Genomic DNA, 27,522 nt, shown 5'->3' on the forward strand with positions numbered 1-27,522 from the left:
CTCTGGGTAATGGCAACGAAATGTCAACAGCTGGGGATGTGGGATGCAGGACCGGCTGGCACACACCACCGGAAAAAGGGCCCGAGTAGGGGCGGGTTCAGAACAGGAACTGACATCCCCAAGGAGAAGAAAATGGGGAGAGAGAGAAAGTTGGTGAGAAGGTTGAAATGGGATCTGCCTTAATACTCAAGCTTCAAGTCTCGAAAGAGATTTGGGGTAAGGCCAGGGAAGTGGCTGGGTGCCAAGGAGGGCAGAGTGACTAGTTAGCATTGCAATAGGAGAGGATGGAAATTAGAGAGTAAGGAAAATTTTTCTGTCTCTGGGAAGGACTTGGGAATTTCTGAGGATGGAAGGACTTTGGAAAGCTCTCAGAGAGGTCATTTTATTTGTTCCCTAGTTCCCACCTCCTCCTTCAGCAGATGGATGAAGCTCTCAAGAGAAGGGAGATCCTTAACTTCCCCGAGTAGAGATTCACTTCTCTAAAATTCCCCTTATTAGGAAGTTCTTTCTGAAGTCTAAACTCCTACTAGAGCTTAAGCTCATTTTTAAAACCTATTGAGATAGAATTTACATACAACAAAGTGCGGATCATAAGTGTACAGCTCAATAATTTTGACATGTGTACACACCCTGGAACTACCGAGGCCCAGGTCAAGATATAGAATCTCTCTAACACCCAGAATAGCCCATTTTTTTTGTATGCTATCGATGCAAACGGAGCACTCTCTCTGTAAATAGCCATTTCGAAAAGTTTCAAGCTTCAAATTGCCTCTTGGCCTTTTTCCTCTGCCACCCAAAATCAGTGGCTTCAAATGACTAATCCTACACTTTCAAAACTGGAGGGGACCTTGGTGTCATTATCGTCCTCATTTACCAGGTGGAAGGGAAAGTGACTTGTCCAAGACCACACAATGCAGTTGTTGACTCAAGCCTAGAATGTTCTGCTTCTCCAGCTGATTCCTCTTCCATTCCTTTCCTCAGCCTTCGGAGTCAGCCCCCCAGCTACAAGGTCTCCCCTGGGGCCATATTTGAGAGCACAGTGCCCACCAGGATGACGCTCTTTAGGGACTGGATTGATTGTCTTACCTCACTCCTCCATCCCTTCCTAAACTCTTCCCTCTTCTTCCCAGAGAAAGGGGCAGATGAGAAGAGACAAATAGCAGCCTGTCTCCTCTGCCAGGACACCCTGATCCCGTGCATCTGACTGGCTTCAGCCCAACACAAACAGCCTCCCGCAGAGAGGGAGCATAAAAAGGCTCCACAGCCAGCGGTTGTGCCCCTATTCTCCAGCTCCCTTCTTTCTCCCATCGCTTCTGAGTCGTGGTTTGGAAGTTTATAAATTTGTAAAAGGCTGAGTTTGGCAAGGAGGGAGGGTTAGAACTGCGATAGATGCCAAAGAACCCTTTGAGTATGGAATGAGAAAGGAACAGACCAGGAATAAATATCCCCTGAGTATAACCAAACTGTGTTTAGTTTGCTCAAGGTCACGCTCATTCTCAGTTCTCCCGGAAAGACACTGCGAGATAAGAATGGAGTAAGATTGCTAAGGCTTGAGATGGCATCTTTTCTAGCATCTTCTGAGGACAGGCCTTTGCCATTCTCACTGCCTATCAACCAGGATAAAGTGGAATCATCCAGGATGAGCCTGGATGAGCCTCTTTCCCTAACGCCCCAGGCTCAGCCCCCACATTCCAGGCTCATTCAGCTGACCAATTTGCTGGATCTTTGGTGATGGCAAGCAGGGGCCCAGTTTTCTACGGGATTGTTGCATGAAGGACTGGAGGAGTTGGCAAAATGGTACTTTAGGGGGCACAGCAGAGAGGGACCAGGTGTGCCTGGCAGGGCTTCCCTCTCCTTCCAATAGAATTTACATTCACACCCAACTGCTTGCCCACCTCCCTGTCTCCCTGCAGCGCTGTCTTTGGCAGACGGTGCACAGCAGTCTCGTGTCCCTTCTCTGATGGCTCTCACCCTTGTCCTCCTGCCTGGGAGCCTCAGGCCTCCCTTTTTTTCTAACCCAGGCTCAAGCCTTTTATGGGGCTGGATCCTGGCCGCACTGCAGGACGCTGTTGGGGGTGAACCTGGGGGATGCAGCCTTGTGGAAAGACATGTTTTCCTCTCAGGACACCTCAGCGTACTCTGAACGGTGTTTGTACTGTGGTTAGAGTCAAGGGCGGGAAGGAAGGGGAAGATGTGGTCCCTGCCCTTGTGGGGGACCTGCTAATCTGAAGGGGGCATGAGGCCACATCGCCTAATGGGAAGAACTCTGGACCATGACTCAGGAATCCTTCTCCAGATGCCGACTTCATATGAGGCTCTGCCAACCTCCTGGAGCTTCCGTCTCTGTAACTGCCAAATGGGCCCCACACCTGCCCAAAGGGGCTGGCTGGTGTGAGGGTGATGGAGCAGGCTGCTATCAAGTGAAAGTCATACTATAAATGATGTTCATTGTTACAACAGTTGGTTCAAGTTAGAAAAGGGTTAGAAAAGGGGAGAACAAGATGGGAAAGAGCTGAGACTCATTAGACCCACTCATCCTTGCCCTAGCCACACCCTTCAAGAAAGGGGGGCCCCTCGTGGGGCTAGGGTCTGTCTAAACAGTGAGGGTGTCCCTCTCTATATTTCTATCTTACCCTATTTCCGTCTCTGTGGAGAATAGGAAGAGATCACCACCACGCCTCAGATGCCACATGGAGCCCTGACTGTGTCTCATCTCAGGCTGCCCAGCCCTGTTCCCTGTTTGTCACTCCAGCCGCTTGATTTGGGGCTCTTGAGAAGTGGACCCCACAAAGCCCACTTCAGTCCTGATCAGAACCTAGAAATGGAAAGTGCAGATGTCCAGAGGGAGCAGCTGGCTGACTCTAAAAGATTTTGGAAGACTGCAGTGGGGATGTCTTGTCCTCATCTCAGCCTGGCAGATGCTCAGGCTTGTCAACCACCTCCATCCTTAAGGTGGGGTGGGTGGGGGTGGGGTCAGAGTAGGGCTTTTCTGAAGGGCTTCAGGATATAGAGAACTGTTTGAGCAACTCAGTAAATGAGCTTATGAAAGCCTTGACCTTATGAAGTGCTCAGTCTAGTGAACTGACACCTCTCCTGTCTTAAAGGTGCACGCTGAGTTGCTAAGTTCTGCTTGGCTCTTAGTGACCCCATGGACTATAGCCTGCCAGGTTCCTCTGTCCATGGGATTTCCCAGGTAAAAATACTGGAGTGGGTTGCCATTTCTTTCTCCAATCTCAGAGGTAGATGAGGGTAAAATAAAATGATGGAAAGCGCAGAGAACAACAAAAAACAAATATCTAGAAGCTATTTTCATGGTTACTAAGATTTAACAAGATTTACATTTTGTAAGATTTATATTTTACATATTACTAACCATGTTACCTACCTATTCTGTTTGTCACAGTCACTTCATGGTTACATTCGGGTTGGGCTTCTCTTTTGGCTGTGCTGAGTCTTAATTGTGCCACTCGGGGTCCTCAATCTTCACTGTGGCATGCAAGGTCTTTAGCTGCAGCAGGTAGGACCAAGTTCTTGGGGCAGGGATTGAACCTGGGCCCCCTGCATTGGGAGTGAGGAGTCTTAGCCACTGGACCACCAGGAAAGTCCAAGTGGGCCATTTAAATTGTATTTCTGTGGTGCAGCCACTACGGAAAACACTATGGAGATTCCTCAAAAAACTAAAAATAGAGTTGCCAAATGATCCAGCAATCCCACTCCTGGGCAAATGTCCAGAGAAAACTATAATTTGCGAATGTTCACTGCAGCACTGTTCACGATAGCCAAGACATAGAAGCAACCTAAATGTCCATCTACAGATGAGCAGGTGAAGGTGTGTTCCATATATACAATGGAATATTACCCAGCCATAAGAAGGATGAAATAATGCCATTTGCAGCAACATAGATGAACACAGAGATTATCAGGCTAAGTGAAGTCAGAAAGTGAAAGGCAAATACCATATGTGAAGTCTAAATACGGCACAGATGGACTTACCTATGGGAGAGAAGTAGACGCGTGGACACAGAGAATGGATCTGTGGTTGCCAGGGGCCAGGAGGGAAGGGAAGGACTGGGAGTTTGGTATTAGTAGATGCAAACTTTACATGTAGGACGGATAAACAACAAAGCCCTACTGTATAGCATAGAGAACTATATTCAACAGCCGGTGATAACCCATAATGGAAAAGAATATGACAAAGAATGTACATATGTGTGTAACTGAGTCACTTTTCTGTACAGCAGAAATTAAATACAACATTGTAAATCAACTCTACTTCAATCAAATAAAATTTTAAAAAAATAGTGGTTTTGACCTCTGCAAATTCCTTGAGTTCCCGAGTCCTCATTTTTATCATCCCTTCTTATGCTCCCAGGCCTCAGGCTTGCTCTCTCAAATTCCTGCTTCTGTTCTCCTTCAAGCCAGCCTTGGTAGGATCTAACTCGACTTTGTACATAGTCTTATTCTTGGTCTCACGCGGCTCAAATTTAAGCCCAGAAGTAGGAAGATTTGCAGGTATTAATCAACCGTTCTCAGACCCAAATGTGAATAATTTTAAAAAGTTAAGTCCCTGGACTTCCCTGGTGGTTCAGTGGCTAAGAATCTGCCTGCCAGCGCGGGGGTCACAGGTTCGATCTCTGGGCGGGAAGATCCCACATGCGACGGGGCAATTAAGTCCATGGGCCACAACTACGGAGGTTGCGCTCTAGGGCCAGCAAGCTGCGACTACGGAAGCCCTGCAATGAGAAACCAGTGCGCTGCAGTGAAGAGTAGCGCCCATTCGCCACAACTAAAGATGGCCTGCATGCCGCAACGGAGTCTCAGCACAGCCGAAAATTTTAAAACTAAAAAAACGGATTAAAAAAAGCAAGCACCAAATTATTGCTTTACATTGTCCCTGACAGATACAAATGCTCTCACAGTATCATTCCCATTTTATGGATGAAGAAACTAATATCTAAAGAAAGTTATTAAATTGTTAGTAAGTAATCCAGGTAGCTCATCTCCAGAGTTAGATGAGTTCTTCCCTTCTGTAGAAGAATAATTCCTCCAAACTTAGAAGAGATAAAATGAGAATTGCTTCTTTTTGTTTTGTTTTGATTTGATTAGGGCTTCCCAGGTGGTGCTAGTGGTAAAGAACCCTCCTGCCGTTGCAGGAGACGTAAGAGACACGGGTTCGGTTCCTGGGTCAGGAAGATCCCTTGGAGGAAGGCAACCCACTCCAGTATTCCTGCCTGCAGAATACCATGGACAGACGACCTTGGCGGGCACAGTCCATAGGGTTGCCCAGAGTTGTTTTGATTATTGGGGTTTTTGTTAGTTTGGGGGGGGTTTTTGGTGTCGCTCTAGTGGACTGTCTAAAAGCTTGCTTGACATTCAACTAGTTCTCTTGGAGATTGTAACTTTGCTGTTGAAGTGTATTTGATAAATAATCTACAATCAAAAAAGATAGAACATTTACAGTCTTGAGAGTGAAAAAGTTGGCTTAACGCTCAACATTCAGAAAACGAAGATCATGGCAACCGGTCCCATCACTTCATGGGAAATAGATGGGGAAACAGTGGAAACAGTGTCAGACTTTATTTGGGGGGGCTCCAAAATCACTGCAGATGGTGACTGCAGCCATGAAATTAAAAGATGCTTACTCCTTGGAAGAAAAGTTATGACCAACCTAGATAGCATATTCAAAAGCAGAGACATTACTTTGCCGAGTAAGGTCCGTCTAGTCAAGGCTATGGTTTTTCCTGTGGTCATGTATGGATGTGAGAGTTGGACTGTGAAGAAGGCTGAGCACCGAAGAATTGATGCTTTTGAACTGTGGTGTTGGAGAAGACTCTTGAGAGTCCCTTGGACTGCAAGGAGATCCAACCAGTCCATTTTGAAGGCGATCAGCCCTGGGATTTCTTTGGAAGGAATGATGCTAAAGCTGAAACTCCAGTACTTTGGCCACCTCATGCGAAGAGTTGATTCATTGGAAAAGACTCTGATGCTGGGAGGGATTGGGGGCAGGAGGAGAAGGGGATGACAGAGGATGAGATGGCTGGATGGCATCACTGACTCGATGGACGTGAATCTGAGTGAACTCCAGGAGTTGGTGATGGACAGGGAGGCCTGGCGTGCTGCGATTCATGGGGTCGCAAAGAGTCGGACATGACTGAGCGACTGAATTGAACTGATAGTTAGTGGTTAGGCTTCCCTGGAGGCTCAGTTGGTAAAGAAGCCACCTGCAATGCAGGAGACCTGGGTTTGATCCTTAGGTTGGGAAGATCCCCTGGAGAAGGAACTGGCAACCCACTCCAGTATGCATGCCTGAGAAATGCCATGGACAGAGGAGCCTCGCGGGCTACAGTCCTTGGGGTTTTAAAAGAGTCGGATACGACTTAGTGACTAAACCACCACAACCATCGTTAGTGGTTAACTTGCTAAAGTTGCTAAAACCATAGGGTTTTATTGCCCAATAGAGAAATTAACCACAAAGGTATTTTGGTTCTATTGTCCTGGGAAATTGACCAGTCATCTAATTAGCAGTCTTATTTCAGTATTCCTTTTGCTTATTGACTATATAAATTCCCTGTTTCTCAAATGCTCTCCAAAGCAGCTCATTTGTCTTCTAGTTCCCTCATTAATGAGTTAATGTGTGTTAACAAATAACTTAGAGAAATGTGTTTTTCCACTTCTCAGCTTCCCTATACTGCTGGCTGTTTTCCCTCCAACCACAGATTCGAGTGTCCTGACAGCCTGAGCCTCTGTGAGGGTAGGCTCCTTTGTATCACCAGCCTGCAGAGGACCAGCAAAGGCACGAGGAGGAGGTAGCCATTCGCAGCAAGAGGCCTCTACAGTGCCTCCTTGTAGTTAAGGCTACGAAGGCTGCACCTCCAGTGGGCCACCACTGTTACAGCAACTCAGTTTCATTGGCTGCATCAGAGACAGCATAATGCATCCATTGTGCTTCCTCCAGGAAGTCACCGCCTCCCCCAAATTTAACAGCTTTCTCACATGGCATATAGGAGGCATTCAGAAAATGTTGACCGAATACATAGATAAAATTGAGGTCTTCTTTCTTTAATTTCTGCAAACTTAACCAAAAGGCAGGGCATAATGTTGGAGTTTCACAGGCTCTGGAATTTGAGTGTCTGGAGATAAATCTCAGGCAGCCCACTAGCTGGATAACATTAGGCATCTTACCTTCTCTTCATTGTTTTCATCGGAAAATGAGGATAACAACATCAATAATTAGAACTGAGCCTGACTCATATTGGAGAATGAAATGGCAACCCACTCCAGTATTCTTGCCTGGAAAATCCCATGGACAGAGGAGCTTGGTGGGCTCCAGTCCATGGGGTTGCAAAAGAGTTGGATACTACTTAGTGACAAAAATAACAAACTGACTCATATAATGCACTCAATATATTTTAGTCCTTACCGTTGGTAAGGGGACGAAGTGTCAAAGGGAGCAGAATCAATCAAAACACAGACACTGATTGACTGATTCTAAGGGATCATCTGATCTTAAGAACACAAATACTGTAAACGCATACAAGTCAGTGTTCTGCTTATTTTTATCACAAAATACAACAGAATTAATGCATGAACAGAATAAAAAAGAATTAAACTACAAACAAGAATAAAATGAAAAGTAAAATCCTTCCTTCTTCTTACCTTCTCCTGGAGCAATTAAACTATTGTTAAGTTTCTTCTGTAAATGCCCAGAAACTTTTAAAGAAACTTCAAGAATGCAGATAAATAGAAATATACACCAGGTATATATATTCTTTTTAAAATCTATTTTAGATCATATAATACAAACTTCCCTACTTTGCTTTTTTTAATCTAATAATATGTTGTGAGCATCTGTTCCTATTAGTTTGTGACATAAAACTTCATTCCTTTCCATGTCTGCGTAGTATTCCAGCTGTGATCTACACAGTCAAAGGCTCTTGCATAATAAAGCAGAAGTAGATGCTTTTCCAGAATTCTCTTGCTTTCTTTATGATCTAACGAATGTTGGCAATTTGATCTCTGGTTCCTCTGCCTTTTCTAAACCCAGCTTGTACATCTGGAAGTTCTTGGTACAAGAACTTCAGACTGCTGAAGCCTAGCTTGAAGAATTTTGAACATAACCTTACACGCATGGGAAATGAACACAAATGTATGGTAGTGTGAACATTCGTCAGCATTGCCCTTCTTTGGGATTGGAATGAAAACTGATATTTTCCAGTCCTGTGGCCACTGTTGGGGTTTCAAAGTTTGCTGACATATTAAGTGCAGCACTTTAACAGCATCAGTTTTTAGCATTATTTTGAAATAATTAAGCTGGAATCCCATCACCCCCCACTAGCTTTGTTCATAGTGATGCTTCCTAAGGTCCACTTGACTTCACACTTCAGGATGTCCAGTTGTAGGTGGGTGACCACACCATCATAGTTATCCAGGTCATTAAGACCTTTTTTTTTTTTTTTTTGGTATATTTTTTTGTATTCTTGCCACCTCTTCTTAATCTCTTTTGGTTCTGTTAGGTCCTTACCATTTCTGTCCTTTATCATATCTGTTCTTGCATGATATGTGACTGTGTGGATCACAACAAACTGTGGAAAATTCTTAAGATATGGTTTACCAGATAGCCTTACTAGTCTCCTGAGAAATCTATATGCAGATCAAGAAGTAACAGTTTGAACCTTACATGGAACAACAGACTGGTTCAGAATTGGGAAAGGAGTATGACAAAGCTGTATATTGTCACCCTGCTTATTTAACTTCTATGCAGAGTACATCATGTGAAATGCTGGGCTGGTTGAATCAAAAGCTGGAATCAAGATCGCTGGAAGAACTATCAACAACCACAGAAATGCAGATGATGCCACTGTAATGGAAAAAAGTGAAGAGGAACTAAAGAGCCTCTTGATGAAAGTGAAAGAGGAGAGTGAAAAAGCTGGTTTAAAACTCAACATTCAAAAAACTAAGATCATGGCATCTGTTCCCATCATTTCATGGCAGATAGAAGGGGGGAAAGTGGAAGTAGTGACAGATTTCATTTTCTTGAGCTCTGAAGTCACTGCTAACATTGACTGCAGCCATGAAATTAAGACATTTGCTCCTTGGAAGAAACGCTATGACAAACCTGGACATCATATCAAAAAGCAAAGACATCACTTTGTGACAAAGGTCCATATAGTCAAAGTTATGGTTTTCCCAGTAGTCATATACAGATGTGAGAGCTGGACCATCAAGAAGGCTGAGAAATGCTTTTGAATTGTGTGGTGCTGGAGAAGACTCTTGAGAGTCCCTCAGACTGTAAGGAGATCAAACTAATCAATCCTAAGTGAAATCAAGCCTGAACATTCATTGGAAGGACTGACACTAAAGCTGAAGCTCCAATACGTTGGTCACCTGATGTGAAGAACTAGCTCACTGGAAATGACCCTGATGCTGGGAAAGACTGAGGGCAGGAAAACGGGATGACAGAGGATAAGATGGTTGGATGGCATCATAGACTCAATGGACATGAGTTTGAACAAACTCCAGGAGATAATGAAGGACAGGGAAGCCTGGTATGCTGCAGTCCATGCAGTCACAAAGTATCAAACACAACTGAGCGACTGAACAACAACAAAGCCATATATAAAATAATGAGCCAGTGGAAATTTGCTGTGTGATGCAGGGAGCTCAACCCCGTGCTCCGTGACAGCTTAAAGGGGTGGGATGGGATGGGAGGTGGGAAGGAGGTTCAGGAGGATGGGGACATGTGTATACTCACAGCTGATTCATGATGATGTATGGCAGAAATCAACACAACATTGTAAAGCAATTATCCTCCAATTAAAAATAAATAAAATTTTAAAAAGTGAAGCCAGAATAAGTCACAGAATAATAATTTTTAAATTGGAGGAGCACTTTTATTGCTTTCTTAAAAACTGATCCCACAACGAGGCACCTAATTGCAGACAATTTAACAAACATAAAAACATTTAAAAATGAAAATCCCTCTTAATCTTACCATGCAGAAAGAATTAATTTTTTTACATTTTGTCATCTGTCCTTCCAGATTTTCAAGGAATTTTTGTTTCTTAAGGCATCTGGTCCCATCACTTCATGGGAAATAGATGGGGAAACAGTGGAAACTGTCAAACTTTATTTTGGGGGGCTCCCAAATCACTGCAGATGGTGATTGCAGCCATGAAATTAAAAGATGCTTACTCCTTGGAAGGAAAGTTACGACCAACCTAGACAGCATATTACAAAGCAGAGATATTACTTTGCCAACAAAGGTCTGTCTAGACAAGGCTATGGTTTCTCCTGTGGTGATGTATGGATGTGAGAGTTGGACTGTGAAGAAGGCTGAGTGCCGAAGAATTAATGCTTTTGAACTGTGGTGTTGGAGAAGACTCTTGAGAGTCCCTTGGACTGCAAGGAGATCCAACCAGTCCATCCTAAAGGAGATCAGTCTTGGGTGTTCATTGGAAGAACTGATGCTGAAGCTGAAACTCCAATACTTTGGCCACCTCATGAGAAGAGTTGACTCATTGGAAAAGACCCTGATGCTGGGAGGGATTGGGGGCAGGAGAAGGGGACGACAGAGGATGAGATGGCTGGATGGCATCACCGACTCGATGGACATGAGTTTGAGTGAACTCCGGGAGTTGGTGATGGACAGGGAGGCCTGGCGTGCTGCGATTCATGGGGTCGCAAAGAGTCGGACACGACTGAGCGACTGAACTGAACCGAGCTGAACTGTTTTGACTTTTTTCATGACTTAATATGCAATACATCACATAGCCAGCAGGTGGCGGGAGAAGGCTGCATTACCGGCACTGACAAGCCCTGCAGAGTGCTGGACCCCACACTCAGCTGGCGTCCTGTGCCCTGCTGGAAAATCACCATTTGTTTAAGGCGGAGAACATTCTGAGATGGGAATGCTACAGCAGAGACTTTAAAGTTCTGGGGGCGTCTACCAGACTCAGAGCGCCCTTCAGACTCTTGCTTGCTAAGGCTTAGCTAAGCTTCAGTTCAGAGGGAGAGTCCCAGTTTCTCAGAGCGTTTTCCTTCTTGATATATGCATCAGCAGTGTCAAAGGAATGAGGTGTTTCTCTTTTCAGCTCAGTCTTTTTTCCTACCTCTGCTCCCACTCATGTTGGTGTATTTCACACTTCCCCCGTTCAGAAAATTTTCCATGGCATTTTTACTGAAATTTTTCCATTTCATTTTTTAAATATAAAAAACAACCCAAGTTGGAAGTATCTGCTGTCTTGAAAACTTTACTCCCCTAGGTTGACTCTAGAAGTGGCAGCAAGCACTACAGAGGAAAGAAGACCTCTTCGGTGGTTCTCCCCCTCATGCATTCTCCCCACCCCCGACCATGACCCCCATGGCCGGCTCTGGGGTGTTCAAGCCCCTTCACAGGAGACACTGAGGCCAGAGAGAGTCAGAGACCAGAACTAGAGGGACAGGGATGCCGGACTCAGAGAAATGTCTTGATCCAGACTGGAGAGAAGCATGGAACCAAGGAGCAGTGGCAGTGTGATTCAAAGAGAAATAAATGTTTGTTAAGCAGAGCACACACTAAACTGCGTCAAAGAACAAGCCCTTGCGGCTGAGACCATTCTATTCCCTTTTTCTGTGCCGACTGGCCCTCAGGTTGCTGCTGCTAAGTCGCTTCAGTCGTGTCCGACTCTGTCAACCCCATAGACGGCAACCCACCAGGCTCCACTGTCCCTGGGACTCTCCAGGCATGGCCCTCAGGTTACCTACTTACAAATGGGGAAGATTGTGTACAACATGGGATTAGGCTGAGAATCAAATATACTGATGTTTGTGAAAATATTTCAAACTGTAAACCACTGTTTTAAATAAAAGCCACTACTTTTAAATAGCAGAGCACTCTACACAAGAAATTGTATTATTTTTATTGTTATAAATTCCAAATGGTTAATGGAGTAGGAAAATTAGAAACTGCCTAAGGCCTGAAGATTAGGAAATACTATCAGCCTGAAGAAAAACTCTAAGAGACAGACAGAAAAATAATATTATGTTAGGGAATTCCCTGGTGGTCCAGTGGTTAGGACTCCTCGCTTTCATTACTAGAGGATTGTTGGTTTCAATCCCTGGTGGGAGAAATAACATCCTGAAAGCCTTGCAGCACAGTCAAAGCACTCGCACACCCAAACATTATACTAGATAAACACTGTCAATATTTGTGATACAAACTTTAAAAAAAATCCCCATACTGTAGTTGCAACCACAAGTTCTTTTCTCTTCCCTCAATCTTGCAGTCCAGTAATAGAATAAATAAATAAATGAGAAGAGGTAGAGGAAAATGTTACACAAGTTTATGCACCAAAGGTATTTGTTAGCAGAGTATGGTTTTTATGACATTGTGCAGACTTAGAGTAAAGAAAAATAACCTAATATCTAATTTTTAGGATTTCATTCTGCTCCAGAAATTTAGAAAGGATTTCAAGTGTTGGTCATCTCAGGGCCACACTCACCTCCTCTTGAAGATCCCCCTGTTACCAATCATGAAAAAAGTGAAAGTGTAAGCTGCTCAGTTAGTCCTTCAACTTTGCTCATTTTCAAGAAAAAGTATCCCTGGCATTTCCACTTGAATTTTCAAATCACCTTGTCGACTGATGCAAAAATCCGACTCGGATTTTGATAGAGATTGTGCTGAATCTGTAGACCAATTTGGGGAGAGTAAGTTCAGTTCAGTCACTCAGTCCTGTCTGACTCTTTGTGACCCCATGAATCGCAGCACACCAGGCTTCCCTGTCCATCACCAACTCCTGGAGTTTACCCAAACTCATGTCCATTGGGTTGGTGATGCCATCCAGCCATCTCATCCTCTGTCGTCCCCTTCTCCTCCTGCCCCCAATCCCTCCCAGCATCAGGGTCTTTTCTAATGAGTCAACTCTTCACATGAGGTGGCCAAAGTATTAGAGTTTCAGCCTCAGCATCAGTCCTTCCAGTGAACACCCAGGACTGATCTCCTTTAGGATGGACTGGTTGGATCTCCTTGCACTTGAAGGGACTCTCAAGAGTCTTCTCCAACACTACAGTTCAAAAGCATCAATTCTTTGGTGCTCAGCTTTCTTCACAGTCCAACTCTCACATCCATACATGACTACTGGAAAAACCATAGCCTTGACTAGATGGACCTTTGCTGGCAAAGTAATTTGGAGAGTACTGTGATCTTATTAAGTCTGCCAATCCATAAACACAGGTATTTATCCATTTATGTAGGTCTTCTTTTGCTTCTTTCAATGACATTTTTGAATTTTCAGTGTACAATTATTGTACTTTTTTGCTATATTTTATTAAATTATTAAGTGTTTTATTTATTTTGATGTCATGGTCAATGAATCTTTAACATCGATGGCTCTTACTATTTAAGGACCAGTTTGTATCTGCTATTTTGCCAACAAAGGTCTGTCTAGTCAAGGCTATGGTTTTTCTAGTGGTCATGTATAGATGTGAGGGTTGGACTGTGAAGAAAGCTGAGCACTAAAGAACTGATGCTTTTGAACTGTGGTGTTGGAGAAGACTCTTGAGAGTCCCTTGGACTGCAAGGAGATTCAACCAGTCCATTCTAAAGGAGATCAGTCCTGGGTGTTCATTGGAAGGAATGATGCTAAAGCTGAAACTCCCAATACTTTGGCCACCTCATGTGAAGAGATGACTCATTGGAAAAGACCCTGATGCTGGGAGGGATTGGGGGCAGGAGGAGAAGGGGACGACAGGATGAGATGGCTGGATGGCATCACCGACTCGATGGACTTCAGTTTGAGTGAACTCTGGGAGCTGGTGATGGACAGGGAGGCCTGTGCTGCGATTCATGGGGTCGCAAAGAGTCAGACATGACTGAGCGACTGAACTGAACTTGTACCAGTTTTTTTCACTTCAATCATATCATAGACATTTTCCCCAAATTATTAAGAATCCTTCTTCAAATTCACTTTTTAAGACTATGTATTAGTGCACTGTATAGTTCCACTCTTGGAGGAAACTCTGGGAGATAGTGAAGGATGGGGAACCTGGTGTGCTGCAGTTCAAGGGGTCACAAAGAGTAAGACATGACTTAGTGACTGGGCAATAAGCAACAGTGGTTCCACTGTAAGTTATTTAGCCATTCTCCTGTTGTGGAATATTTAGGTTCTTTGCATTTTTCTCCATTTTATAAATATTCCTGTAATAAATATTTCTGCTGATCTTTCTATGTCTGCATTTCAGATTATTTTCTTATAAGTAGACATGGCCCCTTCCACCACAAAAGAACACAGCAAGAAGTTGCCAGATATGAATCAGGAAAAGGGCCCTCACCAGAGGTCATCAATCTGGTGCCTTGATCTTGGACTTCCCAGCATTCAGAACTGAGAGGGGCCAAGATGGAGGAGTAGAAAGACCCCGAGGTTACCCAAGCAAGAGTCATATATTCTTGCTCTCTCATAATGGCTTTTATTTTGTACAACTCTTGTGAAGAGTTTGAAGCCCCTGAAATTTTGAACTCCTGGAGGCCCATTTCTTCTTTTGCAAGCCCACATAGCCTCCAGGGACAGGCCTGCAGGGGCCCTGACTTCTCCTTTTACCTCCACAGCACTGTGTTCTGAACTTGCCACAGCTCTCATCACTCACTGATATAAGCTCATGGAAACTTGTTACACCCCACATGATCGAGAAGCCCAACAGGACAAGGGCTGGACCTTTAGTCCTTGGTCTATAGAAGACCCTTAATAAATGTTTATCAAATGAGTGAGCCAGGCAGAGCAGGAGTTCAAGTTCCTAGGCCAGACTCAGAATCTTGAGTCAACAAGTTATGTTGTTGTTCAGTTGCTCCGACTGAACAAGTTGTATCCAACTCTTTGCAACCCCATGGACTGCAGCAGGCCATGCTTCCCTATCTTTCACTATCTCCCAGAGTTTGTTCAAACTCATGTCCGTCAAGTAGATGATACCATCTAACCATTTCATTCTCTGTCGCCCCCTTCTCCGCCTGCCCTTAATCTTTCCCAGCATCAGGGTCTTTTCCAAGAGTAGGTTCTTCTCATCAGGTGGCCAAAGTACTGGAGCTTCAGTTTCAGCATTAGTCCTTCTAATGAATATTCAGGGTCGATTTCCTTTAGGATTGACTGGGAACTCTCAAGAGTCTTCTCCAACACCACAGTTTGAGAAAAAAAAATTCTTTGGTACGCAGCTTTTGTTATAGTCCAACTCTCACATCCATACGTGACTACTGGAAAAGCCATAGCTTTGAGTATATAGACCTTTAAAGGACAGTGATCTCTCTGCTTTTTAATATGCAGTCTAGTTTTGTCATAGCTTTTCTTACAAGTAGCAAGCGTCTTTTAATTTCATGGCTGTAGTCACTGTCTGCAGAGATTTTGGAGTCCAAGAAAATAAAGTCTGTCACCGTTTCCATTTTTTCCCCCCATCTATTTGCCATTAACTGATGGGACTGGATGCCATGATCTTAGTTTTCTGAATGTTCAATTCAACAAATTATGACCATTAGGTTTTCAGAATGGCCGACAAAGAGTATGCTGAACAGAAATTGTGGGCTGAAAAGGGCCCTTGACCTATTCATGAGTTTTCAAACTTCTTTTATGACCACAGTATAATATGTAATATTAGATAGACGGGGGAGATAGAAAGGGTGGAAAATTGAAATGGTGGAAATTGAAACCCTATCTATGGAATTTTCTCAGTGGCCTCTGAGACACTACAATAAAACCAAGTTTGTAAAGATGATTGCACGAGTCCAACATTCTAATTTTATAGACCAGGGAAAGGTTGCTCTTGAGCAGGAAAAGGACTCAGATCTGACTGCCATTCACGAAATGTTTCTCTATTGAATCCAACCTCTGAACCGTATATTTGAAGCATTCCACATCACTTATGAAAGCATCTAAAAGCCCACTAATCAAGATCCATTGTTTAAAGTATTGTTCCCATGTAGCATATTTTTAAAGTAAAATTAATTTCATGTAAAAAAAACGTACTGGAATGAGGTAGTATGACATACTGAGCAATTGTGACAAAGCTTGAGTGAAATGGCAGCTTTTCTCTTTGAAGATCCTAGGGGGCGCTAAGTTACCGTAAATATTGATATGAAAGTGAAAGTGAAGTCGCTCAGTCGTGTCCGACTCTTTGCGACCCCATGGACTGTAGCCTACCAGGCTCCTCTGTCCATGGGATTTTCCAGGCAATAGTCCTGGAATGGATTGCCATTTCCTTCTCCAGGGGATCTTCCCAACCCAGGGATAGAACCCGGGTCTCCCGCATTGTAGACAGACGCGTTACCGTCTGAGCCACCAGGGAAGTCCAAATATTGATATAGGGATGCAAATAAGGGAAAACTTTTTTTTTCCCCTTCCGATTTTAGTTCCTGGGTGGCTCAGTGGACCCTAAGAACACTGTGGGCATGAGAGGATGTGCAACCTCTCTTGCTGACTTCTTTGCAATATGTTCTTTCCCTCTCCTGCTCAATGGATTCTCATACTTAGAAGGCAAGTCTGAACTCCTCAACCTATTATGCATCCCGGGATTTTGCCTCTCCAGTCCCACTCAAGCTTCCAGCTTTGCTTGGGCTAGACAAAGTGCTCCTCGAAGTCAGGGCTCGTGTCTTACGCATCTTTGTATCACCAGTACTAAAGAAGAACAGGTCCTGGCACACAGTGGTGAATCAAAATGTGTTTGATGAACGTATTGAAACCTCTTACCTCTAGGATTTTATTAAAAAAAAAAAAAATCAACTGTCCCCGCAGGCTGAGTATTCATCCCCTGAATTATTAATCACCTCAGAGGTACTACCTCCTTCTCTGCCTCCACGAATCTCTCAGGCCACTCTCGATGCTTTCACCTAAAATTTTCCTTTCTCGTATTTGTGCCTAGGACTAGTCAATGTCGGACCCAAAGCTATTCTCCGAACCCCAATAGAGCCAGGTAGGACTGAGGTCCCTTAGCTGCTCAGGGCCTGCTGGGAGGCAATAAGTAGAATACTTCTCGAATCTCCAGAAATGGGCTAGCTCTGGGGCGGAGTTTCTATGGCAACCATACGGCAAGCCGGCCTCTCAAGATGGTTTCTCCTGGGACCACAGAGACTCAGCTCCAGCGTGCATCTCTATGGTTTCCACAGCCTAGAAGGGTCGAAACAGCACTTCCGGGAAGATGGCTGCGCACAAGTCACGTTTGTCACATGTTTCTGCGGAGAGGATCTCTCAATGACGGTAAGGGGCTACAGTCCCCCGAATGGTGACTGTCATAGCCCGGGCTCAGGGGCAAATGTGACAGAAAGAGAATAGTTTTACTCAAGTGAAGCTGCGGTGGGAGGGCTGGAGTTTTAACCTCCACAGGAAGGAACCCTAGGGAAAGGAGCCAGCGCTTCAGAACCTCTAAGAATGGTAGCCCAGGGCCCCTTCTCCAGAAAACTCACGTTGACTGGAAAGAAGACAGTTCCTGAAAGTGTGCTCACAGCCTTCGCAAACACTGCGAGCACAGCCTGGTGTCTAGCTTCTGTCCACAGTTACCTGTTCTAGGTCGGTTAAGGAAATTTCTACCTGTGTCATTCAGTTCAACAATTAAGGACTGAACGCATTCAAGAGCTGCATTAAGTGCATCAGGGGTTTGGGAATAAGACTAAGCATAGGCTGTGGTATATACTATAATTTCGAATTAATGCGACAAGGCATAGGCTGTGGTAAGTCTTAGAGTGTAAAGCGTAAATGGCTATGAGCCTGTGAGTAGTGATTGAGAACACCAGTTCTGGAGTGCCTGAGATCCTAGATCCGCTACTTAACCAGCTATTTGATTTGTGCAAGTAGCTAAACTTCTCAGTGCCATTTCTTCAGTTGTAAGTTACAGTAAAAACACCTCCTGGGAATTCCCTGGTGGTCCAGTGGTTGGGATTCTGCACCTTCACTGCAGAGGGCTGGAGTTCAGTCCGTGGTTGGGGAACTAAGATCCTGCAAGGAACCTGGGGCAGCCAAAACAAAAACCCCAAACACCTCCCTGTGGGGTTGTTGGAAGGATTAAATGAGATAATATTCGTGAAACAGTTAGCAACATTCTGGCATGTGGAAGGCTGAGTATGGAATTTGGGTTTGGGTATCAATGGCAGGTCCTAAAACAAGTCCCCTGCTGATAACTGAGGGATGACTGTAGTTGGGAATGTAATAGAAGCAGGGCTACTATACAGTCATGCATCCTGGGCTCATATTTCCAGCTGCATCCCTTACCAGCTGTATAAGAAACCAGGCAAGAAGCCGAGACTTTATTTTTCTCCTCTATAAAATAAGGATAGTATCTGTCTTACAGAACTGTTGGGGTTAAATGAGACAGTATAATAGTATGTGTAATCCTCCTGTTAAATATAAGAGCACCTTTCCAAGCTGGACAGTTTCAAAAAGGGTGCTCCAACAAGACTGAAAGACAGTGGTGGTGAAGCCCGCACAGTGTAAATGTTGGGGCACAGGTATAGGATACAGGCTCTATTAAGCACTGCTGTCTTATAACTCGAGGAGGAGATGGCAACCCACTCCAGTATTCTTGCTGGGAGAACCCCATGGGCAGAGGAACCTAGCGGGCTACAGACCAAAGGGTCACAAAGAATCACACAACTGAGCACAGACAGATATCACTCAGGTTAACAAACATCTCATTGCTTTGCTTTGTTTTTAACATGGTAATAAATCATGGGAGATGTTGTCAGGTAGCGGTAAAGAGTGGGAATTCTGCAGACCAGCTGCCTGAGTGTGAATTCTACATGCATCAGCTGTGTGACCTTGAGCAAGTCACCTAACCTCTTTAGGCTTTAGTTTCCTCATTTGTACAAAAGGATAGTAATACTTTCCTGAATGCAAAGTTTAGGACGTCTTCCTGGACTGGGACGATTATATGAAATGATCCATGCAAAGCCTTAGCAAAGCCCAGCGTGTGGTGAGCTCTCCATAAATTTAGGCATTATCATTAATACCGGTCCTCCTTGACTTTCAGTATGTTGACCTCTCAGGGAGCTCCCTAAGGGCCAGGCCTCCCAGCTTGGTCTCTGCTCCAGCTCCAGGAACGAATTCTTATAAGAGCAGTTAGGGTGGATTTGGTACATGATCTGAGCACTTTCTCCCTTCCTCTTAAAGGGATGACAGTGACTGCTGCTTCTCCAGTGAGAGCCTGAAGACAGTGGCTTTTCTCACCATGAATATCACCCCCGAGGTCAAGAGTCGGGGGATGAAGTTTGCTGAGGAGCAGTTGCTAAAGCATGGATGGACTGAAGGTGATTCCCATGGGGCCCCTTCCACATCCCCCAACTCCCTCACTACCCTCTGCCGGGGGGAGAGGCATTATCCTGGATTAACCTCTATGTAGTCTGTTCAACGGAAAAGTTAAAGAGAAAATTTGCAGAAGAAAATTGCTGACGTTTCCAGAAAAGGGAAGAAATATGACTCTGGGCAGTGGGAAGGAAGTGGCTGAGAGAACTGGGAGTGGGAAAGAGATGACCTCTGTCCTGAGAGAATTATGGGAAAAGAGAGTTTGGGCTCAAAGACCTGAAGACCGTATGGAGAGGTACTAGGAAGAGTGGAACTGGGAGGGTTTCTGAGAGAGACAGGGCACACCCAGTGCTAGGTGTGTGGAATGACAAGGAGTAGCATGTGTCCGGGTGGCTTTGTGAGGGCTTAGGGCAGGCAGTAGAATAAGCCAGGTCATTCACTGTCTTCTGCAGGCAAAGGCCTGGGCCGGAAGGAGAATGGTATCACCCAGGCCCTCAGGGTGACGCTGAAGCAGGACACTTACGGGGTAAGACTGGACAGACTGCGGGAGGTCAGTGGGGATAGGAGATGGGGGCCTTGAAGATAGGGTGAGGGAGGGGAATGACAAGCCCTGAGTTCACACTTCTCTGGCAGGTGGGACACGACCCTGCCAAGGAGTTCACAAATCACTGGTGGAATGATCTGTTCAACAAGACTGCAGCCAACTTGGTGGTGGAAACTAGGCAGGTATAAGCTCTAATAGCAGGCATGTAACACACGAGGGCCTGGACACGTGGGGGTGAGGGAGACATGGCACCCACTCACACATACTTCTCCCAGGACGGAGTACAGATAAGACGCCTGTCTGAGGAGACCACCCGTCAGGATCACGCCAAGCCCAACTTGCTGTATCAGAAGTTTGTGAAGGTATTAGAGGCTGGGGGTGAGAGGGCCCACCCTTTCCCCTTCCCTGGTCTCTTGGGGTCTGAACAATTGCCTTGCATGCCCTACCTGTTCTCAGGACTGTCCTAAGTGGGGTCCTGTGACTAACCTCGCTGTTGCTGACCCAGACTGCCCAGATCCTCAGCAAGAATTGAAATCTTCAGGCTGCATGGATCCCTGCCCTCTGCTGAGGAGGCTGCAACAGGGAGGGGGAGGCGGAGGACAGTCAGGAGCTGCCAGAGGAGAGCAGGGAGGGGACATCTATTTCAAAGGACTTAGAAGCCAGAGACCTGAGAGGTTATCGGACCCATTGTCTTTTATTTTGCAGATATGGCCAGAAGGGGGAGGTGGCTCACTGAAGAGCCCACAGGTGGCTAGTAACTATAAGAACCTGTTCTAGCCAAGGACTAGAACCCAGGTGTTCAGACTTCCCTTTTCTAGCATGCCAATGGAAGGGAGCTGACATTTAATGATCTTCCATTACCTGCTTAAAGGCTCTACACGTTATCCAGCAGATCTTCCCCATTCATCTCTGTGGCCATCTTCGGCCCCAGTTCAGACTATCATCTCCTGCATTTCTTCCACAGCCTCATAACTAGCTAGGATCCTCACTCTAGTCTCAATCCTCGTGCCAATCAGTTCATCCTCCACAAAGCATCCAGAGTGTTCTCTGTAAAACACAAGTTTCACTGCATCACTGACTCCTCCTGACCTAGGATGACAGTCTACAGGTGTCAGACTGACTCGGATGGCCCTGCAGCCCTTGTCCTCGCCTTCTTCCCTAGCCTGTTTCTCGCCACTTCTCAGGACCTCTGTCTACACTTTAGCCAGATTGATTCTGAATCTTTTTCAGGTACCATGTTTTTTCACCTTCAAATTTTTGCACATGCTCCCCCTCTCTGGGACATTCTGCTTCCTTTACCTGCTGACCTTTTCCTTGTCTTTCACAGCCGAGTTACTTGTAGGAACTATTCCCCAAACCCTGAAGGCTGAGTCAGGTACCCCTCCTCTAGCAGAGTTAATTGTTGTTTAGTCACTAAGTCATGTCTGACTCTTTGGGGACACTATGGACTGTAGTCTGCCAGTATTTTCTTCATAATTGCCTACATTCTGCCATATCTCCTTCCCTGTTAACCATGTAGGATCTATGTTGCTGCACCCATCTCATTCTTATTCCACTCTGTATCCCCAGCCTTTTAATCCACAGTAGGTTCTTAACCTGGTTAAATAAAGAACTGTGCATAGGTATTGGCCCAGGGTCGGGGGGGTGGGGAGGCGCACAGGTTGTGAAAAGAACCATCTTTATTGTCTGTTGCTAGAACCAAATGGCAACCCACTCCAGTGTTCTTGCCTGGAGAATCCCAGGGACGGGGGAGCCTGGGGGCCTGCGGTCTATGGGATCGCACAGTCGGACACGACTGAAGCGACTTAGCAGCAGCAGAACCATGAGATGACCACCAGGGGGCACTTGTCCCTCTGTGAAGACCTGATGACCCAAGCACTTGTCCCTCCCTTCTTGTTTTGCCCACTAGCTAGCTGGCTGTGGGCCAGGGAGCCAGGACTGCCCCTGCCCCACCCATTCCCAACTGCAGCCTACTTCCTGCCCAAGCTGACATATGCAGGTTGGCACACCTCTGTGGAGGTCTGTAAGAAGTGATGTCAGGGGCTGACAGATCTGTGCCTCTGGCTACTTGAGATGGTGGTTGGGAGTGGTTTCCAGAAGGGAAGTGGGATGACGGTGGTGTTGAGTGGGCCTTGTCCATCCCCACGATTCCTCCTTCTAGACGGCCACACTGACTTCAAGTGGGGAGAAGCCAGACAAAGACTGGGAAAGCTGCAGTGATGACGACAGCCAGGAGCCCAAGCCTCCAAAAGTGTGAGACGTCTTTCTAGTGCTGGGGCATATGGGAGGAGAGGCCTTCAAATCTCAGAAGAAAAAGGACCAGTATAATGCTTGACTGTGGTCTTCTTTGGGGGTGGAACTGTTGGACTAATCTTTGGCACTTCCAGGTCCTGAATAGGAACTCATTGGTGAATGTTTTAGAGGGGAGGAGAGGTCAAGCCTTTCCACCAGATCCATTTGTAATTCCTGATTCCCGCCCCTCTCCAACAGTCTGACCGATGAGATGCTGCTCCAGGCCTGCGAGGGACGAACAGCACACAAGTAAGTAGTGCTTGGCTTCTTGGGCTCCCTTCTTTTCTCCCCATCACAAGCCCACCATTGAGGGTGGCCTGTGCCACTCTTTTCACCCCAGAGGAAATGATTCCTACTCTTTGCCCATTTCTGAAGCTGCCTGAAGATAGCTCCTCCTTACCAACTTTCCCTGCAGTCTCAAAGATGAGGCCTCTTTTCCCTGATAGCCTCCCTCTGACTTGGGCCCCATCTGTTTCAGGGCTGCCCGTCTTGGGATCACAATGAAAGCTAAGCTTGCTCGCTTAGAGGCCCAGGAGCAGGCCTTCCTGGCTCGGCTCAAAGGCCAGGACCCTGGGGTCCCTCAACTGCAGTCTGAGAGCAAGTCCCCCAAGAAAAAGAAAAAGAAAAGGAAGCAGAAAGAGGAGGAAGAGGCTACAGCAACTGAAAGGAGTGCAGAAGAGTACTCAGAACACCCTGACGAGAGCATCAGAAAAAGCAAGAAGAAAAGACGGCATCAAGAAGAAAAAGTCACAGATGAGAGAGAGGGCACAGCTACAGAAAATGAAGAGACCACAAGAACAGGTGGGCTTGGGGAATTGAAAAACAGAGAGCACACCGACTGGTCCCTCAGGAAAAAGAAGAGGCAGCACCGTGAAGAGAAGGTGGAGCTGGCGGTCTTAGATAATGAGGGAGGCAAGGTGGTTGTCAGTGGAGTCGGGACAGAGGAAGTGGAGAGGAGAGTATACACTCACCCATGTGGCAGAAGCAAGAAGAGGCGGCAGCATGAGGAAGAAGACTTGACCACAGACGACGAAGAAGTTGAAGAGGCTCTCGTAGATAGTGGGACCAGAGAAGCAGAAAGCACATCATGCAGTGATCAGAAAAGGGGGAGAAGCAAGAAGAAAAGACAGCAGCATCAGGAGGAGGAAGTCTTGGATGGACCTGGAGTCAACACTGCCCAGAAAGCAAAGAAGAAGAAACGGAAGAAGAGAGACTGAAGGCCAGGCCACGGAGGGGCCTGACTGACTCCCCTCCAGGAGCTGAGGCCTCAGGGGCCTGAGCTGATGCAGGTCTTAGGCACCCTCTCAGTGAGGAGTCCCTCCCGAGGAGGAAACAGCCGTGAAACAGCAGTCTGCTGAGAGGAGAGTGGTAGTGCCGTGTCTGAGCTGAGGGAGAGGCAAGTCCCCCTTACAGAACCTATCCCAGAGATGGTGAACTCAAGCACCTGCAGGGGCCAGGCAGATAAGGGACCAGGATGCGGGGAGCTGTGGCAGTGGGAATGCAGACATCTGAAGAGACATCTTGGCTAAAAGAAGCTGAAAATGTAGATCTATGGAAAATATACTGATTTTTTATTTTGAAGGCTAAGAAAAACATGCAAATTCAGCCTATAGATTGCCAGTTTCTAACTATACCAAATTGAATAAACATCAGCTTGGTCTTCTAGTCTGTAGATAAGTTGTGACTGTCATCTCCATTCTCAGCCCGGGAAGGTCCTGAATACAAATTAGTTCCCTTAGAGGCCTCTGAAGAAGTTCCTTCTGTTAACATCTGGTAGTCTTGCTATGCTGTTAAGTGAAAGGAGAGAGTTCAGAGAACCTCACCCAGCTCCCTGTCTGCATCCCTAATAACTCTGCGCGTGTAAAGGACGCACACCTCGCCTGGGAGCCTTTTTCAGCATCTGAAAGCCAACTGTCATTGCCCCCAAATGCCACAGAAACCTCTCTTGCATACTGTTCCCACAGAGAGCACACCACCTCTCCAGTGTTGCTCTCTGGCTATACCATCTCTTAACCGTTATTGTCAGAAGAGCTCCCAGGACTCCACAGTTCTGGGAGAGAGGCACTAAGTCTTTATTGAAAAGAATGCCCCCCACCTTCTCTCACTGCAGACGATAGACACATTCGGTGTCAGGGTAGGGTGGTAGGTTCAGCTGGTACTTCTTTTCCAGAGCAGGTGGCACGAAGCGACCCCCCAGGTAGTGGTAACGACCAGTAAACTGGGTTGCAGACTTTTTGGGTGCTGTCAGGGAGATGAGCAAGTCTGGCTGGATTCCTCCAGAGCTTCCCTTCTCCACGTCCCATCCTGAAAAGGTGGTGGTAGTCAGAGCAGAAGGGACCAAGATGTCCAGTCCCCTTCCACACCTTGCTCTGCTCTAATCTTAAAGGAGTGGGAAGCCCCCTGGGTCCCCACCTGCAGAAATCATGTCCTTGGAGCTGCACATACTCCTGGGCTCTGGTCTCACAGTCAACATGTAAAGGGCATTCCTAAACTCTTTGTTCCTCAGCCCTACTTTGGCTCTTTCTGCACCTCTAGACTCTTGTCTGAACCTTGAATCAGGAACAAGAACTCCTAGGTACCTACCTCAAGACAGGGCAGGGCCCTGATCCCCCCAACCTCCTTGGACCCGCACCTGAGGGAATGTCGATGCTGGCAATGGGCACAGTGAGTCCATTCAGGACGCTGAGGATGCTGCGGAATGGCTCCCGAACCTCACCCGTGAAGCTGAAGCCAAAGATGGCATCCACCACCAGCTCATACAGTTCATCAATCAGCATCGGCTGTAGTAGAGCAGAAGGAGATGTCAGAACTAGCAGCTTCACAAAGAACCCTTAACAGGAAAGGGCTGTCCTCTGTACCCAAAGGCCATAGGCACAGGGAGAATTTTAATCTCATTCAAATGGCATTCTGAGGCCTAGAGTTCAGTGCAAGTCACTGATTGAGGCCAAGCTGAGTCCAGTCACATCTTCCGCTCTGAGTGTCTGCCAACCACTGGAGAGGTTACAGTGTACCACAGCCCAAGACCTGGAGTCAGGACGGGCAGGCTTTGGCCTTGCCTCTGCCGTGAACTGATGTGTGACTTTGGACAAATCACTTACCTTCTTTTGCATCTCAGTCTCTTCATCCATAAAACGTGCTAAGGAATTTTAAAATGTTCTCAAGTTACCCACTCCTAAATCCATCATCTGAAGAAAGGGTTTAGGATAAGGTAGTCACTTCAGTTCCCAAGAGGGGCACATAATGTGTTTACCGCATGCTAGAGGAAGAGGAATTGGCTACCGCGTGGAAAGAGTGACCAGGGGAGATTAAGGGGAAATAAAGCTTTAGAGAAGGGGGTGCAGGCAACTCATAAATGGAGCACACCCTATGACACTAATTCCATTCAGGTAGCATACTTTAGGCACCTGTGTGAGGCACGCTCCCTGCCCTCTAAGAGTTAATCTAGAGAGGAAGAGTTGTAAGTGAGCTCAGCCTGGAAAGGTGAGGGACGAGCAGGATGCAGGCAGCAGTTACTGAGGAGGGCAGTGAACAGGAGCCACCTACCTCTGAGGGCATTTCACCAAGGAAGGGGATGTCCATTTTCTGGCACTGTGTCACCAGTGCAGTGAAAAGTGGCTTGTTAGGCCTCTTAGGGTAATAGATGGTTGGCTGGTAGCCCTACGAGGAAAGGAAGGTGGGTAATTCAAGCCCAGGTCTTGGAAACCTCTCCCCCACAGCCCTTCCCTGCGTACTCACAAAGAGTTTGAGGTGTCGAGCACAGACCAGGCCATCTCCTCCGTTATTCCCAGGGCCACAGATGACCAGGACGGTAGGGGGGCTCCTGGACAAGGACTTAGGGGGATATGCCTGAAGGCAAGAGTCAAAGGGGATTCAGAGGGGCTTTGGGCAGCGACAGACCAGGCTTGGCCTGGCCGTCCCTCCCCTCACTTCGTTGTGCCTAGGCCAGGGGGGCTTGTACAAGGGCTTGCCCCAAAGGTCGAGAGTTGTGCCACTGACCTTGGCAATGGCTGTAGCACAGCTCAGACCGGCCAGCTCCATAAGTTGGTCCACGCTGAACTGGTACTCATTAAACAGCTCCTGGTCCACGGCTTGGGCCTCCTCCTGGCTGAGGAAACCCACGGCCTGAGTCCCCACCGCTTAGGTGCTCCCTCGCGCGGGCGGCGCGGCCGCCCCAGGTCCCGCCCCCTTGGGTTCCACCCAAGCCCTACGCCCCGCTTGCCCGCTCGGAACCTCGCCTACCTCAGGTATTTCACTGCTGAACTCGCCATGACTTCTGAGTCCCCGCGGCCACCCGAGATCAGCCGCTGCGGCACCCACCAGGTGTGTCCTGCGCGACAGGAGCCGGCCTGGACTCTGACGCGTGACAGGCGCGAGCCTGCAACCAGCAGCCCGAGCCCCAGAAGCGCCCGCAAACCGGACATCCAGCTAGCCGGGAGGGAGCACGCTGGCCCGCCCGGCGCATGCGCAGCACTTAGCCCTGCCCCCGAGGGGCCGGGCCCGCACGCACCCTGGCCGGAAGCGGCCCTAGGACTGGCAACTCCGCCGCTTCCCTTCTTGTTACCGTGCGCGCCAACGCGCGGGTGCCTTCCCACCCCGGCCCCGCCTCCGTCAGGGCGTCTTACGGTCTGGATCCCAGCCCGTCGCTGGAGCATTTTCATATTGCCTCGCAAATGACCCGAAGTGCTTTGCTCCCAAGCGCCCGTCGATAATAACGCTTCATTTCCTCATGCTTTTGTGTAGCAGTTCTGTTACTGCTAAGCTGTATAGCACAGCAGTTAACCCGGGTTCCTGCCCTACCACTGACTGAGTGAACTTGGCTCTCCAGATTTGTTGCCTGTCTATAAAATGGGATACGAGTACATATGGGGCTGTATTCCGTGCAAAGCCTTAGACAGCGTCAGGCACATAGGGCTCCATAAGTTAATGTTCTTATTAACATGATTATACATTGGAAGTGAGAAATAGATTTAAGGGACTAGATCTGATAGAGTGCCTGATGAACTATGGACGGAGGTTCGTGACATTGTACAGGAGACAGGGATCAAGACCATCTCCGTGGAAAAGAAATGCAAAAAAGCAAAATGGCTGTCTCAGGAGGCCTTACAAATAGCTGTGAAAAGAAGAGACGCGAAAAGCAAAGGAGAAAAGGAAAGATATAAGCATCTGAATGCAGAGTTCCAAAGAATAGCAAGAAGAGATAAGAAAGCCTTCCTCAGCGACCAGTGCAAAGAAATAGAGGAAAACAACAGAATGGGAAAGACTAGAGATCTCTTCAAGAAAATTAGAGATACCAAGGGAACATTTCATGCAAAGATTGGCTTGATAAAGGACAGAAATGGTATGGACCTAACAGAAGCAGAAGATATTAAGAAGAGGTGGCAAGAATACACAGAAGAACTGTACAAAAAGGTCTTCACGACCAAGATAATCACAATGGTG

General features: G+C 46.7%; 2 protein-coding genes and 1 long non-coding RNA gene across 5 annotated transcripts; 2 read left to right on the plus strand and 1 right to left on the minus strand.

Moving 5' to 3' along the window:
• The first annotated feature begins 8,110 nt into the window (after positions 1–8,110).
• On the plus strand, positions 8,111–16,760 carry LOC120855679. The gene is made up of 3 exons (XR_005719285.1): positions 8,111–8,219; positions 12,302–12,309; positions 16,749–16,760. It is a non-coding gene; the product is annotated as an uncharacterized LOC120855679 (long non-coding RNA).
• A 367-nt stretch (positions 16,761–17,127) lies between these two features.
• GPATCH4 (G-patch domain containing 4) lies at positions 17,128–23,748 on the plus strand. 2 transcript variants are annotated; one of them, XM_040230251.1, is made up of 8 exons: positions 17,128–17,210; positions 19,116–19,252; positions 19,700–19,773; positions 19,881–19,973; positions 20,067–20,153; positions 21,953–22,044; positions 22,282–22,332; positions 22,562–23,748. In XM_040230251.1, the coding sequence occupies exons 2-8, from the start codon at positions 19,174–19,176 to the stop codon at positions 23,298–23,300; spliced, it is 1,215 nt and encodes a 404-aa protein (XP_040086185.1). In that variant the 5' UTR covers positions 17,128–17,210; positions 19,116–19,173; the 3' UTR covers positions 23,301–23,748. The 2 variants fall into 2 exon arrangements, with proteins under 2 accessions (XP_040086185.1, XP_040086186.1); XM_040230252.1 differs by lacking the exon at positions 17,128–17,210 and having other exon boundaries at positions 19,115–19,252.
• NAXE (NAD(P)HX epimerase) lies at positions 20,467–26,561 on the minus strand. Of its 2 annotated transcripts, none has more exons than XM_040230254.1 (7): positions 26,323–26,547; positions 26,080–26,188; positions 25,819–25,929; positions 25,627–25,740; positions 24,716–24,863; positions 24,179–24,387; positions 20,467–20,838 (listed from the first exon to the last, which is right to left on the minus strand). In XM_040230254.1, the coding sequence occupies exons 1-6, from the start codon at positions 26,502–26,504 to the stop codon at positions 24,185–24,187; spliced, it is 867 nt and encodes a 288-aa protein (XP_040086188.1). In that variant the 5' UTR covers positions 26,505–26,547; the 3' UTR covers positions 20,467–20,838; positions 24,179–24,184. The 2 variants fall into 2 exon arrangements, with proteins under 2 accessions (XP_040086188.1, XP_040086187.1); XM_040230253.1 differs by lacking the exon at positions 20,467–20,838 and adding an exon at positions 23,632–23,870 and having other exon boundaries at positions 26,323–26,561.
• Positions 26,562–27,522: the final 961 nt, after the last annotated feature.

This window comes from Oryx dammah, unplaced genomic scaffold (assembly GCF_014754425.2).
Source record: "Oryx dammah isolate SB20612 unplaced genomic scaffold, SCBI_Odam_1.1 HiC_scaffold_28, whole genome shotgun sequence".
NCBI classification, from domain to species: Eukaryota; Metazoa; Chordata; class Mammalia; order Artiodactyla; family Bovidae; genus Oryx; species Oryx dammah.